The sequence below is a fragment of the Heptranchias perlo genome, chromosome 34 (assembly GCF_035084215.1).
Source record: "Heptranchias perlo isolate sHepPer1 chromosome 34, sHepPer1.hap1, whole genome shotgun sequence".
Lineage (NCBI taxonomy): Eukaryota > Metazoa > Chordata > Chondrichthyes > Hexanchiformes > Hexanchidae > Heptranchias > Heptranchias perlo.
Genome location: NC_090358.1, coordinates 1,163,409 through 1,179,156, shown reverse-complemented (window position 1 = coordinate 1,179,156; position 15,748 = coordinate 1,163,409). Strand labels below are relative to the sequence as shown.

General features: G+C 48.4%; 1 protein-coding gene across 3 annotated transcripts in view; it reads right to left on the bottom strand.

Moving 5' to 3' along the window:
- The window catches only part of pde8a (phosphodiesterase 8A), a 136,022-nt gene extending 120,881 nt beyond the window's left edge, over nt 1-15,141 (bottom strand). Inside the window, exon 1 of one of the 3 annotated variants that reach the window (XM_067971237.1) lies at nt 14,616-15,141. In XM_067971237.1, coding sequence (XP_067827338.1) covers nt 14,616-14,873 — 258 coding nt within the window. In that variant the 5' untranslated portion in view covers nt 14,874-15,141. The remainder of the gene's footprint in view (nt 1-14,615) is intronic. The other 2 variants (XM_067971238.1, XM_067971232.1) reach the window with 2 other exon arrangements.
- Between the last annotated feature and the right edge of the window lie 607 nt (nt 15,142-15,748).

The following is a 15,748-nucleotide window of genomic DNA, read 5'->3' as shown; positions in this document are numbered from 1 at the left end:
ATGAAACATTTGGACAGCGCTCTCAACATTGACTTGCCACCAAACTGCAGGATGACAGCACTTGTACTGTTTAACCAGTTGATCTCAGAACACAGGAAAGTACAGAAGTGAGAGAGACCCAAGCAGGCCACCTGACCAGCTGTCATCTGAAGAGCAAGTCTCATTATCAGGATTTCTACCTTCTTCAAAAGTGCAAAAGAATCAATTCGTGTGTGTTGCTCCGGCCCCAAATCTCATGTTTGGGCAGCAAATTGGTGAGAGGGATATGGTGAGGTGTGGAATCTCCTGGGGCAGTCAGTGTTACCGTGCTCGGTGACCCAGTCCTGATAACCCAGGCAGAGTTCAGCAATTGCATCAATCAGCTCCCCTACTTACCAGGATCCGTAACTGGCCACAGCTGATTCCCTCAATGATGCTATTAGTATTTAGTCCAAGTATTAAACAGAACTAAATGTTGGCCTTTAAACAAAAGACGACATAAAGAACCAGTTGGGTGGCAGAAGCTTTTAACCACAGAGATTGATAATGAATCTCCAGTCTGGAAGAGAGAAAGATCCCAAAAGCAAGTTTGGGGAAATCGCAACCCAGCTCCTGGGGAGTAGGTACAAAACTGCCCAGAGCTCAACCCTAAATTGACAGTTTTGTTGAAAAAGGCGACTAGGATAGCAGTGCGGGTAGTGGGAATGTCACACTAGCGCTTGGGGATGAGCTGATGGTATAGAGCACGTGGCGGTGCATCTGGCTCATTCTATACTTGACAATGGGGTGCAGAAAGTGAAGGAACATATCACTCCCTGGCACGAACACCACTCACCTCCAGCAGCATCTCTCTTTTAAAAAAATTAAAAGCCTAAAGATTTTTTTTTAAAGTTTGCAAAATTTTGTAAATATAGGAACTGAAATCTGGGGTGGGGAGCAAGATTTACTGAATCTAAGATTTAAATAAATCCTCCCCACATGGGGAACAAAAAGCAAACATAGTTACTTAAAAATGCAGTCCGATGACATTCTAAAAACATGGTTAAACTCTCGTTACATCTGCTTCAGACAGAAAAACACACTACGAGGAAGGAGCTTCCTTACTGGGTTGGAAACACCCCCTCAAGAACCCGCAACCAACCATTTCTGGATATGTCTGAAGCTGCACAAACCCAACCAGTGCCTCCGATGACTCGGCAGGAGTCACCGCTCTGGTTTGTTATACAGATCGGCTGCAGAATTTTGTAACCTTCAACTGCGAGCTGAACAATAAACTCCCAGTAATTAAATCACGATTAACCCTTAGCCTGTACAAGTGACTGCACTTCACAGTACATTAACTGATTAGGTGTGAAGTTCTTTAGAATGTTACGTAGAGAGCTACATAAATGCAGGCCTTTCTTTACAGTGAATGCCAACAAACTGGACAAATTGATCGTGGCTCACACAAAGAAAAGGCTCTCCCAGTCACATTATACAGCCACAACATTACTCGTGCAGCTACACTGAGGGAGGACGCTGAAAACTCAGAGTCGGAGATCTACATAGTAACCATTGAACAGAAGTGGGAAATGTATAAAACGGTGATCGAGATTTTCCAGGAGAAATATGTTCCTCTAAAAAAACAAGAAAAAACTAGCCAATAATGAAACACCATGGATGAATAGAGAGATAAGGGTAAAATTGAAACCAAAGAAAAAGGCAGACACTAAATACAGAGACAATAAAAGAAAGGATGATAAAAGGGAATACAAAGGTTAGGTACGATGTCAAAAAACAATTAGGAAGGCGAAGAGAAACTACGAAATTAAATTATCAAGGAATATAAAAAGAAATAGTAAAGTATTCTACAGACTCAAATAAAAATTTTTTTAAAAAATCAGGATAGGGATAGGGCCACTAAGGAACATAGGAACAGGAGTAGGCCATTCAGCCCCTCGTGCCTGCTCCGCCCTTTGATAAGATCATGGCTATGGCCCATATCCCTTAATATCTTTGGTTGGCAAAAGCGATTGATCTCAGATTTAAATTTAGCAATTGAGCTAGCATCAATTGCCGTTTGTGGAAGAGAGTTCCAAACTTCTACCACCCTTTGTGTGTAGAAATGTTTTCTAATCTCATTCCTGAAAGGTCTGGCTCTAATTTTTAGACTGTGCCCCCTACTCCTAGAATCCCCAACCAGCGGAAATAGTTTCTCTCTATCCACCCTATCTGTTCTCCTTAATATCTGATAAACTTCGATTAGATCACCCTTAACCTTCGAAACTCTAGAGAATACAACCCCAATTTGTGTAATCTCTCCTCGTAACTTAACCCTTGAAGTCCGGGTATCATTCTAGTAAACCTACGCTGCACTTCCGAAGGTGCGATGTCCAGAACTGCTCACAGTACCCCAGGTGCGGTCTAACCAGGGTTTTGGAAAGCTGCAGCATAACTTCTGCCCCCTTGTACTCCAGTCCTCTAGATATAAAGGCCAACATTCCATTAGCCTTATTGATTATTTTCTGCACCTGTTCATGACACTTCAATGATCTATGTACCTGAACCCCTAAATCCCTTTGGACATCCACTGTTTTTAACTTTTTACCATTTAGAAAGTACCCTGTTCTATCCTTTTTTGATCCAAAGTGGATGACCTCACATTTGCCAACATCGAATTCCATTTGCCACAGTTTTGCCCATTCACCTAATCTATCAATAGCCCTTTGTAATTTTATGTTTTCATCTACACTGCTTACAATGCCACCAATCTTTGTGTCATTGGCAAACTTAGATATGAGACTTTCTATGCCTTCATCTAAGTCATTAATAAATATTGTGAATAAGAGGCCCCAAGACAGATCCCTGTGGGACTCCACTAGTCACATCCTGCCAACATGAGTACTTACCCATTATCCCTACTCTCTGTCGCCTTTCGCTCAGCCAACTTCCTAACCAAGTCCATACTTTTCCCTCAATTCCATGGGCTTCTATCTTAGCTAACAGTCTCTTATGTGGGACTTTATCAAATGCCTTCTGGAAGTCCACATAATTAACATCCATTGACATTCCCCTGTCCACTACTTTAGTCACCTCTTCAAAAAATTCAATCAGGTTTGTCAGGCACGACCTACCTTTCACAAATCCATGCTGGCTCTCTCTGATTAACTGAAAATTCTCGAGATGTTCAGTCACCCTATCCTTAATTATAGACTCCAGCATTTTCCCCACAACAGATGTTAGGCTAACTGGTCTATAATTCCCCGGTTTCCCTCTCTCTCCTTTCTTAAAAAGCGGAGTGACATGTGCAATTTTCCAATCTAGAGGGACAGTTCCTGAATCTAGAGAACTTTGAAAGATCATAGTTAGGGCATCTGCAATGTGCTCACCTACTTCCTTTAAAACCCTGGGATGGAAACCATCTGGTCCTGGGGATTTGTCACTCTTTAGTGCTATTATTTTCTTCATTACTGTTGCTTTACTTATGTTAATTTTATCGCGTCCCTGTCCCCGATTCAATATTAGTTTTCTTGGGATTTCCGGCATGCTATCCTCTTTTTCGACTGTAAATATTGACACAAAGTAATTGTTCAACATGTCCGCCATTTCCCCATTGTCAATGACAATATCCCCACTTTCAGTTTTTAAGGGGCCAACACTGCTCCTGACCACCCTCTTTTTCCTAATATAACTATGAGAGTTCTTCGTATTGGTTTTGATATCCCTTGCAAGTTTCTTTTCATACTCTCTTTTTGTAGCTCTTACTATCTGTTTTGTGACCCTTTGTTGATCTTTGTATCTTTCCCATTCACCAGGATCTGTGCCATTTTTTGCTTTTTTGTATGCCCTTTCCTTATGTCTTATACTGTCCCTTACCTCTTCAGTTGTCCATGGCTGTTTTTGTTTGGCAAGTAGAGTTCTTGTCCCTCAGGGGTATAAACCGATTCTGTATCTCGTTAAATGTTTCTTTAAACATTTCCCACTGATCATCAGTCATTTTACCCATTAACAGATTTGCCCAGTTTACTGTGGACAGTCTCTGTCTCATCCCATTGAAGTCGGCCTTACCCAAGTCTAGAATCTTAGCAGCTGATTCACTTTTTTCCCTTTCAAACACTACATCGAACTCGATCATGTTATGATCGCTATTGGATAGATGTTCACGCACAGTTAAGCTGTTAACTAAATCTGGTTCATTACTCAATACTAAATCTAGTATGGCTTGCCCCCTTGTTGCCTCTAGGACTTACTGCTGTAGAAAACTATCCCGGACACACTCAAGAAATTCACTACCTTTCTGACAGTTGCTAGTCTGCTTTTCCCAATCTATGTGAAGGTTAAAGTCCCCCATTAAGACCACTATGCCTTTCTTACACGCTTGTCTAATCTCTGCATTTATACAATCTGGCACTTCAGAGCTGCTGCCAGGGGTCCTATACACAACTCCCACTATAGTCTTAGATCCTTTCCTATTTCTCAATTCAACCCATAAGGTCTCTGTTGGCTGCTTACCTCTCGTTATATCCTCCTTTATCATTGAAGTCATTTCATCTCTAATCACTAAGGCTACTCCTCCCCCTCTTCCATTTTCCCTGTCTCTCCTGTAGACCTTATAACCCGGTATATTTAGTTCCCAATCCTGACCATCCTGCAGCCATGTCTCAGTAATAGTTATCATGTCATACCCTCCAATTTGAATTTGTGCCTGTAGTTTATTTAATTTATTCCTTATACTCCGTGCATTTGTATATAGAACTCTTAGTTGGGCCACACACCCTAGCCTGACCTTCAGTTTTGATGCTGGGTTAATCGCCTTACACCTTCTAGTTTTCACTTTATCTGTCGTGTCTAAAGTACACTTTCTCTCTGCTGCTCTACGCTTTTCCCTTTCACTTGTTCTTGAACACTGTTTGTACTATTTGTATTGTAAATTTCCCCTGGGTCCTCCCCTCTCTTGCTGCTTTCAACTTTACTCCCTTCTGACTCCCCGCTCAGGTTCCCATCCCCCTGCCGCTCTAGTTTAAACCTTCCTCAACAGCACTAGCAAACTCCCTAAGTGGTAAAAACTGAATATGGAGCCCTACAGATGTCATTATAGGACTTTTGATTGTTGTCCATCTGTATTCAGGATTCCCTCAGAGGGGAAAGTGACCCGTTTTGAAGTCTTTGCCAACACTGCTCAAGACAGGGCAAGACTAACCTGGGTTGACTCTGGTGATCTGACTAACTAACCAGTAGAAAGCTATAAATGCATAGCTGGGTCCATAACTGTCTAAATGGACATCAGATAGATAGGTTAGTGTTTCAATCAGACAATCTGAGCTTTCTCACCATCAGACTGCACACAGGATCTGAAGAGAATTATACAGGACAGAAATGGTTTAATGCTGTGGAATCATGAAGTTATTTTAGCAACAAATGGAGCATCACACAGAGCAAAGTCACTTCAAGACCTAGATTTCAACAGGAATCCCACCAATTATAGGCAGACCACATTGTCTGACAAGCCTATAATATTGAAGAATTACTCCACCTCCCACTTATGTGCAAACCAAAAGGAAGATGAGATGATGTAGTGCCAGACCTGAATACATAGTACAGCGATCATGTCATTTTATTTACTCTATATGATGAGGTTAAAGGTCATTCTCTGCTGCTAAACAAGCACTGAAACGAATACAAACACTCAAGTAAAATTGGAGATCATCAAATAGGATAAAGGGACTTCACTTGATCCTATCTGATCTCATCCTTCCAGGACACCTGTTCTCATTACACTCAGCACCCAGTTACTTTTAAAACAGTAGAGTGTCCAGGCCGCAACAAAACCCCGGCAAAACCCATTCCAGCTGTTGATCATACCCCCTGGCAAAGCCCATTCCAACTGTTGATCACACCTGCTGGCAAAACCCATTCCAGCTGCTGATCACACCCCCTGGCAAAACCCATTCCAGCTGCTGATCACACCCCCTGGCAAAACCCATTCCAGCTGTTGATCACACCCGCTGGCAAAACCCATTCCAGCTGCTGATCACACCCGCTGGCAAAAGCCATTCCAGCTGTTGATCACACCCCCTGGCAAAACCCATTCCAGCTGCTGATCACACCTGCTGGCAAAACCCATTCCAGCTGCTGATCACTTCTTATGAAAAGATATATTTCCTGGTACCAGTGCTAAATCTGTCCCCTAAATCCAGAACCTGCATTCTCTTGTCCTGCTGCTACGGCACATCAAGGTTTTGTTTACCCCATCAAGTATCTTGTATATTTCTACAGGATAATCTCGGAGACTGAAGACCCCTACCCGACCATCCAGTTGTTCCTCATAAATAGGAGGATCAAACTCATTCCGTTCCTCTGCACCACAATTCTGGAGGCCTCCTTATGTCACAGCAGCCATGGCTGTGAGCAACATTTCAGGTGTAATTTGACCAAAGCACTAGACCAGCTACAGCAAGATTCCTGGGATTGGAGCTCAATCATTTGGCAATCTAACCCAGCATCCTGTTCACTTGGTCATTCACACTATTTCAATGGCAAGCAGCAAGTTACCCAGTGCCCTTAGATCCACTTGGCAAATTCTGTACCACTCATGCAGCCCACACTCCTCTATTTTTACTTCCAATATATGCAGTAACTGACATTTGTCTGTACTTAACTTCATTCCCCACTGATCAGCAGTTGCTACCCTTCCATGCTCTCTTTATGGGCTTCTGGTTTCCTCCTGTGTTCAGTCTTTCACCCATACCCCACCAGCCTTGTGTTAGCTGCAAATTTAACTGTCTTGCACCCAGAGGGAAAATCCAGCTCATTTATGTACGTTGGAAACTAGAGCAAAATTCTAAAATATATGTAGCAGATAGGCATAGACATAATCAAACCCCATCCCAAAGTGGATCAGAGGTGACACTAAACAATTCTGCTTATTTCCTAGAATAAATTTGCCACTCTCATCTTTTGGAGCGCTGCACCACGTGATCCAAGAACAGAAAGGAGGGCTGTTTACATCACCTGTGTCTTGAAAATCCAGTGACATTGTCGATCTAACTGTAGCGATCCACTTCCTACCCGTTTTCAGTTTTGAATGCTACACTTCATTTTACTACCAAAGAGCAACAAGTAACCAGATACCAGTCCTCTCCGTTTGAACCATCCCGCTAAGAGATGCAATTGATTGCACCTCACCAATGTTTCCTCCCTGCTTGGATGATGAGATGTTTTGCCTTCACTCTGACAGCATGGTGGAATCAAGAATAAGCTTTCTGGGAAATACTATGTAAAAAAACAAACACTCTCTCTCCTTTGCCCTCACATTGGACTTCCCAGTGCACAGTTCCAATAAAGTGCACTATTAAAAAAAACTTCACAAGAATTGCTTTACAACATCTAACCAATGAGGCATCTACACAGACATTACATTCACACTGTTCCACAGCCAGTATGACGTAGTGTCCCCAGCTCCCGGTAAAAGATGTAGAAGCTTGCCAATGTTAAATGTTAGAGAGAAGCTGCCAGACCAGACAGCCACCTGTATCAGAGATCCATTTCTTTTCCTAATACAGGTAGCAACCAAAGGTATCCCTCTCCCACACAACTGTCTCCCAGGCTGGATCCATTATGAAGATATTTGAGTTTACATTGAAGAATGTATTCCTATAGAGTCAGCCCCAGAGTACACGATCCATGGGTTCCAGGAGCCAACTCAGGTTCACGAGGACTATTATAAGCGCCAATACTCCATACCAAATGATGTGTTCCTGCAATCCCCTCGCACCAAGCTCACCATCTGGGGGTGACCAAAGGGAGGGTAACAAGAGGGGGAGTCACTTCACACTGCTTTTCCACACATCTGAGCAGCTAATTACAGAGCAGGGGGGGGGGGGTTAGGAGGAAGGTAACTCCCTGACCTTTTGTGAATGGACTGTGCACTGCCAGTAAAAGAGGGAAGGGGATAAAATAAATAATATTTGGGATTATGGATTTGAATCCAGTCTGATGAGAGGAAACTCACCTGTTCACAGTGTCCTATGTGAAAAGAGGTTGAATAGTTGAAACCCAGTTCCTGGTGCACACAAGTGCCTTCATAGAAACATAGAAAATAGGAGCAAGAGTAGGCCATTCGACCCTGCTCAGCCATTCAAAATGATCATGGCTGATCGTCTAACTCAGTACCCTGTTCCTGCTTTTTCCCCATATCCCTTGATCCCTTTAGCATTAACATATCTATCTCCTTCTTGAATACATCTAATGACTTGGCCTCCACTGCCTTCTGTGGTAGAGAATTCCACAGGTTCACTGCCCTCTGAGTGAAGAAATTTCTCCTCATCTCGGTTCTAAATGGCAGACCCCGTATCCTGAGACTGTGACCCCTGGTTCTGGACTCCCCAGCCATCGGGAACATCCCCCCTGCATCTAGTCTATCTAGTCCTGTTAGAATTTTATATGTTTCGATGAAATAACCTCTCATTCTTCTAAACTCTAGTGAATATAGGCCTAGTCGACCCAATCTCTTCTCATACGTCAGTCCTGCCATCCCAGGAATCAGTCTGGTAAACCTTCGTTGCACTCCCTCCATGGCAACGACATCCTTGCTCAGATAAGGAAACCAAAACTGCACACAATACTCCAGATGTGGTCTCACCAAGGCCCTGTATAACTGCAGTAAGACATCCCTGCTCCTGTACTCAAATCCTCTTGCAATGAAGGCCAACATACCATTCGCCTTCCTAACTGATTGCTGCACCTGAATGCTCGCTTTCAGCGACTGGTGTACAAGGACACCCAGGTCTCGTTTGCACCTCCCCTTTTCCCAATCTATCTCCATTCAGATAATAATCTGCCTTTCTGTTTTTACAACCAAAGTGGATAACCTCACATTTATCCACATTATACTGCATCTGCCATGTTCTTGCCCACTCACCCAATTTGTCTAAATCACATTGGAGCCTCTTTGCATCCTCCTCACAGCTCACATTCCACCCCAGCTTTGTGTCGTCTGCAAACTTGGAAATGTTACATTCAGTTTTCTCATCCAAATCATTGATATATATAGTGAATAGCTGGGGCCCAAGCACTGATCCCTGCGGTACCCCACTAGTCACTGCCTGCCACCTGGAAAAAGACCCGTTTATTCCTACTCTGTTTCATTTCTGTCAACCAATTCTCAATCCATGCCAGTATATTCCCCCAATCCCATGTGCTTTAATTTTGCACACTAACCTCTTGTGTGGGATCTTATCAAAAGCCTTCTGAAAATCCAAATACATCACATCCACTGGTTCTCCCCCATCTATTCTACTAGTTACAGCCTCAAAAAACTCCAGTAGATTTGTTAAGCATGATTTCCTTTTCATAAACCAATGCTGATTTTGTCCAATCCCGTTAATGCCTTCCAAGTGTTCTGTTATCACGTCTTTTATAACAGACTCTAGCATTTTCCCCACTACTGATGTTAGGCGAACTGGTCTGTAATTCCCTGTTTTTTCTCTCCATCCTTTTTTTTAAAAAAATAGTGGGGTTACATTTGCCACCCTCCAATCTGTAGGAACTGTTCCAGAGTCTATAGAATTTTGGAAGATGATCACCAATGCATCCACTATTTCCAGGGCCACTTCAGGCCCTGGGGATTTGTCAGCCTTTAGCCCCATTAATTTCCCTAGCTAATACTGGTTTCCTTCAGTTCCTCCCTCTCACTAGACCCTTGGTTCCCTAACATTTCTGGGAGGTTAAGTGTGTCCTCCTTTGTGAAGACAGAACCAAAGGATGTGTTTAATTGTTCTGCCATTTCTTTGTTCCCCATTATAATTTCCCCCACTTCTGACTGTAAGGGACCTTCCTCATGTCCTAATTGTCAACCCCATTCAGAGGGCACAGGATGGCTGGGGTGGAAAGTGTGGCAGTGGTGGAGTAGGGAAAGCTCTCCTGCAGTTGAGGTTAAGGCATATGGTTTGGAGCAGAGTGTAGGAAACTTTACTCTGCATCTAACCACGCTACTACTTGGCCTGATGTGCACTGGTACTGGTAGGCCAAATTAGGACAATATCCAATTTCGAATAGTGCTCATCCTGAGCACAAAATTGATCAAAGTTAGGCGGGACTTGTGAATGGGCAGGAGCTTCAATGCTGTGAACCTCTCTTTCATGTTTCAACTAGATTTAATTTAACAGAACTATAATTATTCTTACAGCACCTTGTAACTACAAGTGCTCAAAATGCACTAGATTTACAGGCAACAGAAATCAATGGTGCACAAAATAGGAAAACTATCTCACACACATGGTGGAAGAATTGTATGCACGTTGTAATAAGGCTGCACGAGGTGTTTGTTGTGTATGGAAGTACAGTGCAAGGAATGGGCCTTGCTATTACACTGTGGTACATCAGACCAGTCTTGCTCCCAGTCTGTAGTCTCTTGTGCAATATACTGGCCTCGGTCTAGAAAAGTAGGCTATTTGCAACTCTGAAATACTGATTTTTTTTTTAATTAAAAAATCAGCTCCATTTCTCCCTATATTATAATAAATTACAACTTAATTCCAGCTTTATGTTTACTGATGAAAGTGTTAACCCATTTCAGTATAAAAAATTACTCATACTGGAAATGCTGTCTAGATAACCATCACTGCACTCCAAAAGATGGGTGAAACTAGAACTAGGGGGCATAATCTTAGAATAAGGGGCTGCTCTTTCAAAACTGAGATGAGGAGAAACTTCTTCACTCAGAGGGTGGTAGGTCTGTGGAATTTGCTGCCCCAGGAAGCTGTGGAAGCTACATCATTAGATAAATTTAAAACAGAAATAGACAGTTTCCTAGAAGTAAAGGGAATTAGGGGTTATGGGGAGCGGGCAGGAAATTGGACATGAAGCTGAGTTCGGATCGGTCAATGCCCTGTGGGTGGCGGAGAGGGCCCAGGGGCTATGTGGCCGGGTCCTGCTCCGACTTCTTGTGTTCTTTAGATTTGTGGTTGGGATCAGATCAGCCATGATCTTATTGAATGGCGGAGCAGGCTCGAGGGGCCGATTGGCCGACTCCTGCTCCAATTTCTTATGTTCTTATGTAAAAATAATTCATTGCATGATGTGTTTGAAACATTTTGACACAAGGCACTATATGAATTCATATAGAAATACGTAGACTTTACAGCACGGAAACAGGCCATTCGGCCCAACCATTCTGTGTCAGCCCTTACCCTCCACAAAAGCAAATGGTTAAATAGTTCTAATCATATTTACCCATCCTGTTCCCATCATCCACTTCTCCAATCTAAACTCGAATGTTGACATAGTTTCTGCCTCAACCACTAACACAGGAAGTGAATTCCACGGCCTCACAACTCTCTGGGTGAAGATGTTTCTCCTGCTCTCTGTTCTAAATCTCTTACATTTAATCTTGTATCTCTGGCCCCTCGTTCTAGACTCTCAACTACTGGAAACAGTCTGTTTCCATCTACCCTGTCCCATCCTTTCACAAATTTTCAATACTTCTATCATATCGCCATGTAATCTGCATTTTAATAACAAAAAAAGCTCCAATTTTTCAAGTCTTTGTATTTGTGCTTCCTCACACCAGCCAGCAGCATGGTGGATCTGAGTTGTGCCCTCTCTAAAGCCTCAATATCCTTCCTACAGTGTAGAGACACAAGTATTATAATAACTTACCTTTCTTCATGTATGCCTTTAAAAAAACACTTTAGAATTGCCATTTCTGGAATGTATTACTTAAAAGTTTGAGGGCTCCCCCTCGCCCCCAAAGGCTGTGTTAGTTGATTTGCTGGCCAGTGCAACATTGACACTTACAAACCAGGAAGTTTCCATGTTTAACCTCAGCGCTAATGACCTCAGCTGAGGCAGCAATGGGACATTACATTGGCCTCAGCACTCCAGGGCTAGGAGCATTCCTATTCCACCAGTGTCCACCCATGATCTCTGATGAAAAGGACACGGATGGACGTGATCAACCATGGGAAACATCACAGCCGCGCCTGAAGAGCCTGCTGACAACTCATCTCAGCGCCCACACGAATAGCTACTTGGGGAGTTCTCACCCTTCAGGTTCTTATCCTTGTACTGGACGCTTCCCTTTTTTTACGCAACGAGTTATGATGACCTGGAATGCACAGCCGAAGAGTCATTAGCTGTGAGCGTTTTCTGAATGTTTGAGATAAAATTACCACTAACTCTTCATTTGATATTACTGTTTTTTAATCCAGTTTTCTCTGATTTATACTGAGGTACCTTTGAAAGTATTGGCTGCTCTCCAGTAGCTATCCTTCAGGTTCTTATCCTTGTACCCAACATCATAGAACCATAGAATGATACAGCACAGAAGTCAGGCATTCGGCCCATCGTGCCTGTGTCGGCTCTTGAAAGAGCTATCCAATTCATCCCACCACCCCGCTCTTTCCCCAAAGCCCTGCAAATTTTTTCCCTTCAAGTATTTATCGAATTCCCTTTTGAAAGTTATTATTGAATCTGCTTCCACCACCCTTTTAGGCAGCGCATTCCAGATCATCACAACTCGCTGCATAAAGAGAGAGAGAAGCCTCCGTTCCGAGCGTTTGTCCTTCCCTCAAACATATCCTGAAACAGATTCCAGATTTCAGAATCTCGATGTGATTGCCTTTTTGAATTCAGCCAGCAAAATTAAAAATCCCTAAGGCACAAACCTTCAGAGGAGGTGAACATACCTTTATTTTAAGGGTGGACATTCTGCCTAAAGACCAAAGGCTAAATAAGAGGAATGATTCCCACGCCACAAAAAATTACAGCCACCTTCTACTTCAGGGTGCAACCTTCCCACGGGTCTTAATGGATGTCCAGGGGGCAGATTATAGGGTCAGTGAGTGATCCTGAGGTACCCGACCAGGAGGTATCACGGGCCTCGCTGAAATCCAACTCACCCCCTGACCACTCATTACTTCTAGACACAATTACTTCCTTCTGTGACAAAATCTGACACCTTGTTGAGGGCAAGTTAACTGCATGTAAGACCCATTCTCACTGATGAGGTGGTGTACATCATAAGGTCTATTAACTGACAAACAAACGTCAGAACAACAAATCACAGGGGAAAAAAATCATCTGCACGTTGTGATGCAAACTGAGGGCACTGCTCCAAAGTATATCTCAAGGAACATTTATAAAAAGGAAAAACATACTTGACAAGCTGAAGAGGGACCATTGCTCAAAGGCATTTGGCTTCACGTTGGGGGGGGGGGGGAACGGTCACTGGGGAGTTGGGGGGGGGGGGGGGAACGGTCACTGGGGAGTTGGGGGGGGGGGGGGGGGGGGGAACGGTCACTGGGGAGTTGGGGGGGGGGGGGAACGGTCACTGGGGAGTTGGGGGGGGGGGGAACGGTCACTGGGGAGTTGGGGGGGGGAACGGTCACTGGGGAGTTGGGGGGGGGGGGAACGGTCACTGGGAGTTGGGGGGGGGGGGAACGGTCACTGGGGAGCCCGGGGGGGGGGGGGGCGGGGACGGTCACTGGGGAGCCCAGGGGGGGGGGGGGCGGGGACGGTCACTGGGGAGCCCAGGGGGGGGGGGGGGGCGGGAACGGTCACTGGGGAGCCCGGGAGGGGGGGACGGACGGTCACTGGGGAGCCCGGGGGGGGGGGGGGGAACGGTCACTGGGGAGTTGGGGGGGGGGGGAACGGTCACTGGGGAGTTGGGGGGGGGGGAAACGGTCACTGGGGAGTTGGGGGGGGGGGGGAACGGTCACTGGGGAGTTGGGGGGGGGGGGGGGAACGGTCACTGGGGAGCCCAGGGGGGGGGGGGGCGGGAACGGTCACTGGGAGCCCGGGAGGGGGGGACGGACGGTCACTGGGGAGCCCGGGGGGGGGGGGACGGACGGTCACTGGGGAGCCCGGGGGGGGGGACGGACGGTCACTGGGAGCCCGGGGGGGGGGGACGGACGGTCACTGGGGAGCCCGGGGGGGGGGGACGGACGGTCACTGGGAGCCCGGGGGGGGGACGGACGGTCACTGGGGAGCCCGGGGGGGGGGGGACGGACGGTCACTGGGGAGCCCGGGGGGGGGGGGGGACGGACGGTCACTGGGGAGCCCGGGGGGGGGGGACGGACGGTCACTGGGGAGCCCGGGGGGGGGGGGACGGACGGTCACTGGGGAGCCCGGGGGGGGGGGGGGGGGCGGTCACTGGGGAGCCCGGGGGGGGGGGGGGGACGGTCACTGGGGAGCCCGGGGTGGGGGACGGGGGGACGGTCACTGGGGAGCCCGGGGGGGGGGGGGGGGGGACGGTCACTGGGGAGCCCGGGGGGGGGGGGGGGGGGAGACGGTCACTGGGGAGCCCGGGGGGGGGGGGGGGGGGGACGGTCACTGGGGAGCCCGGGGGGGGGGGCGGTCACTGGGGAGCCCGGGGGGGGGGGACGGGCTGCAGATTCTGGGTGGACCCTGTCCCGGGACACGATCCACAGGTTGGCCGAGTGGGTCAGAGGGTCTCGAATCATCCGCTCAGTTCCGGTCATCGAGCGGATTAAATCAGGAGGAGGGAGAGAAACCCAACATTGCCCGGGGGGGGGGGGCTACAGAGAGGCCGGAGTACGGCCATCCCTCCGGACACAGCAGTGTCCCGGGGACAGGTGTCCAGCCCTGGGGGGGGGACCCTCCCCCCCCCCCCCATTAATGCTCGAACCCCCCCTCACCTGGACACTGGTCCGGCTGGTCTGGGTCTCCGCCTCGATGCTCTGGCCGGGTTCCCGGTCCTCCTTCCTGGCCGCCGCGTTGGTCCGGAGCCGGTGGCCGGTGATGGAGTCCGAGGGCTCGGTCCTGATGAAGAAGCCGGGCAGGGCGCCGCTCTGCTGGGAGGCGGCGGCGGTTCGATGCGGCGAGTTGGAGCCGCCCGAGTCCCGGCAGTGAACCACCCCGCTCTGGGAGACGTGGATACTCGGGGCGCAGCCCATGGTGGGCGGCCGGCGCCAGCCAGCCTTCCCGAGGCCCCGCACCGCCCCGGGAACGGGCTCGGGTCACTCCTCACACCGGCCACAAGCGGCCGTCAATCGGCGCCACCCGACCATAGTGCGGTGTCCGGGCGGGCGGGGGGGCGGGGGAGCCGGAGCCGGAGCCCCGCAGCGGGCGGGTCGGTGCGGGAATAATCCGCAGCCCGCGGCTTTATCCCTCCATCCGGAGCCGGAATGTGGGCCTGAGCCCCGGGCAGAGGGTCACAACCTCATGGTCCCGAGAGTGGGGGGGGGGGAGTGAGGGGTGTAGGGGGGGGGGGAGTGAGGGGTGTAGGGGGGGGGGAGTGAGGGGTGTTGGGGGGGGGGGAGTGAGGGGTGTTGGGGGGGGGGGGAGTGAGGGGTGTTGGGGGGGGAGGGGTGTTGGGGGGGGGAGGGTGTTGGGGGGGGAGGGGTGTTGGGGGGGGGGGGGGGGAGGGTGTTGGGGGGGGGGGAGTGAGGGGTGTTGGGGGGGGGGGGGAGTGAGGGGTGTAGGGGGGGGGGAGTGAGGGGTGTTGGGGGGGGGAGGGGTGTTGGGGGGGGGAGGGGTGTTGGGGGGGGAGGGGTGTTGGGGGGTGAGGGGTGTTGGGGGGGTGAGGGGTGTTGGGGGGGGGGGGAGTGAGGGGTGTTGGGGGGGGGGGGGAGTGAGGGGTGTAGGGGGGGGGGAGTGAGGGGTGTTGGGGGGGGGGGTGTGAGGGGTGTGGGGGGGGGGAGTGAGGGGTGTAGGGGGGGGGAGTGAGGGGTGTAGGGGGGGGGAGTGAGGGGTGTGGGGGGGGGGAGTGAGGGGTGTAGGGGGGGGGGAGTGAGGGGTGTAGGGGGGGGGGGAGTGAGGGGTGTAGGGA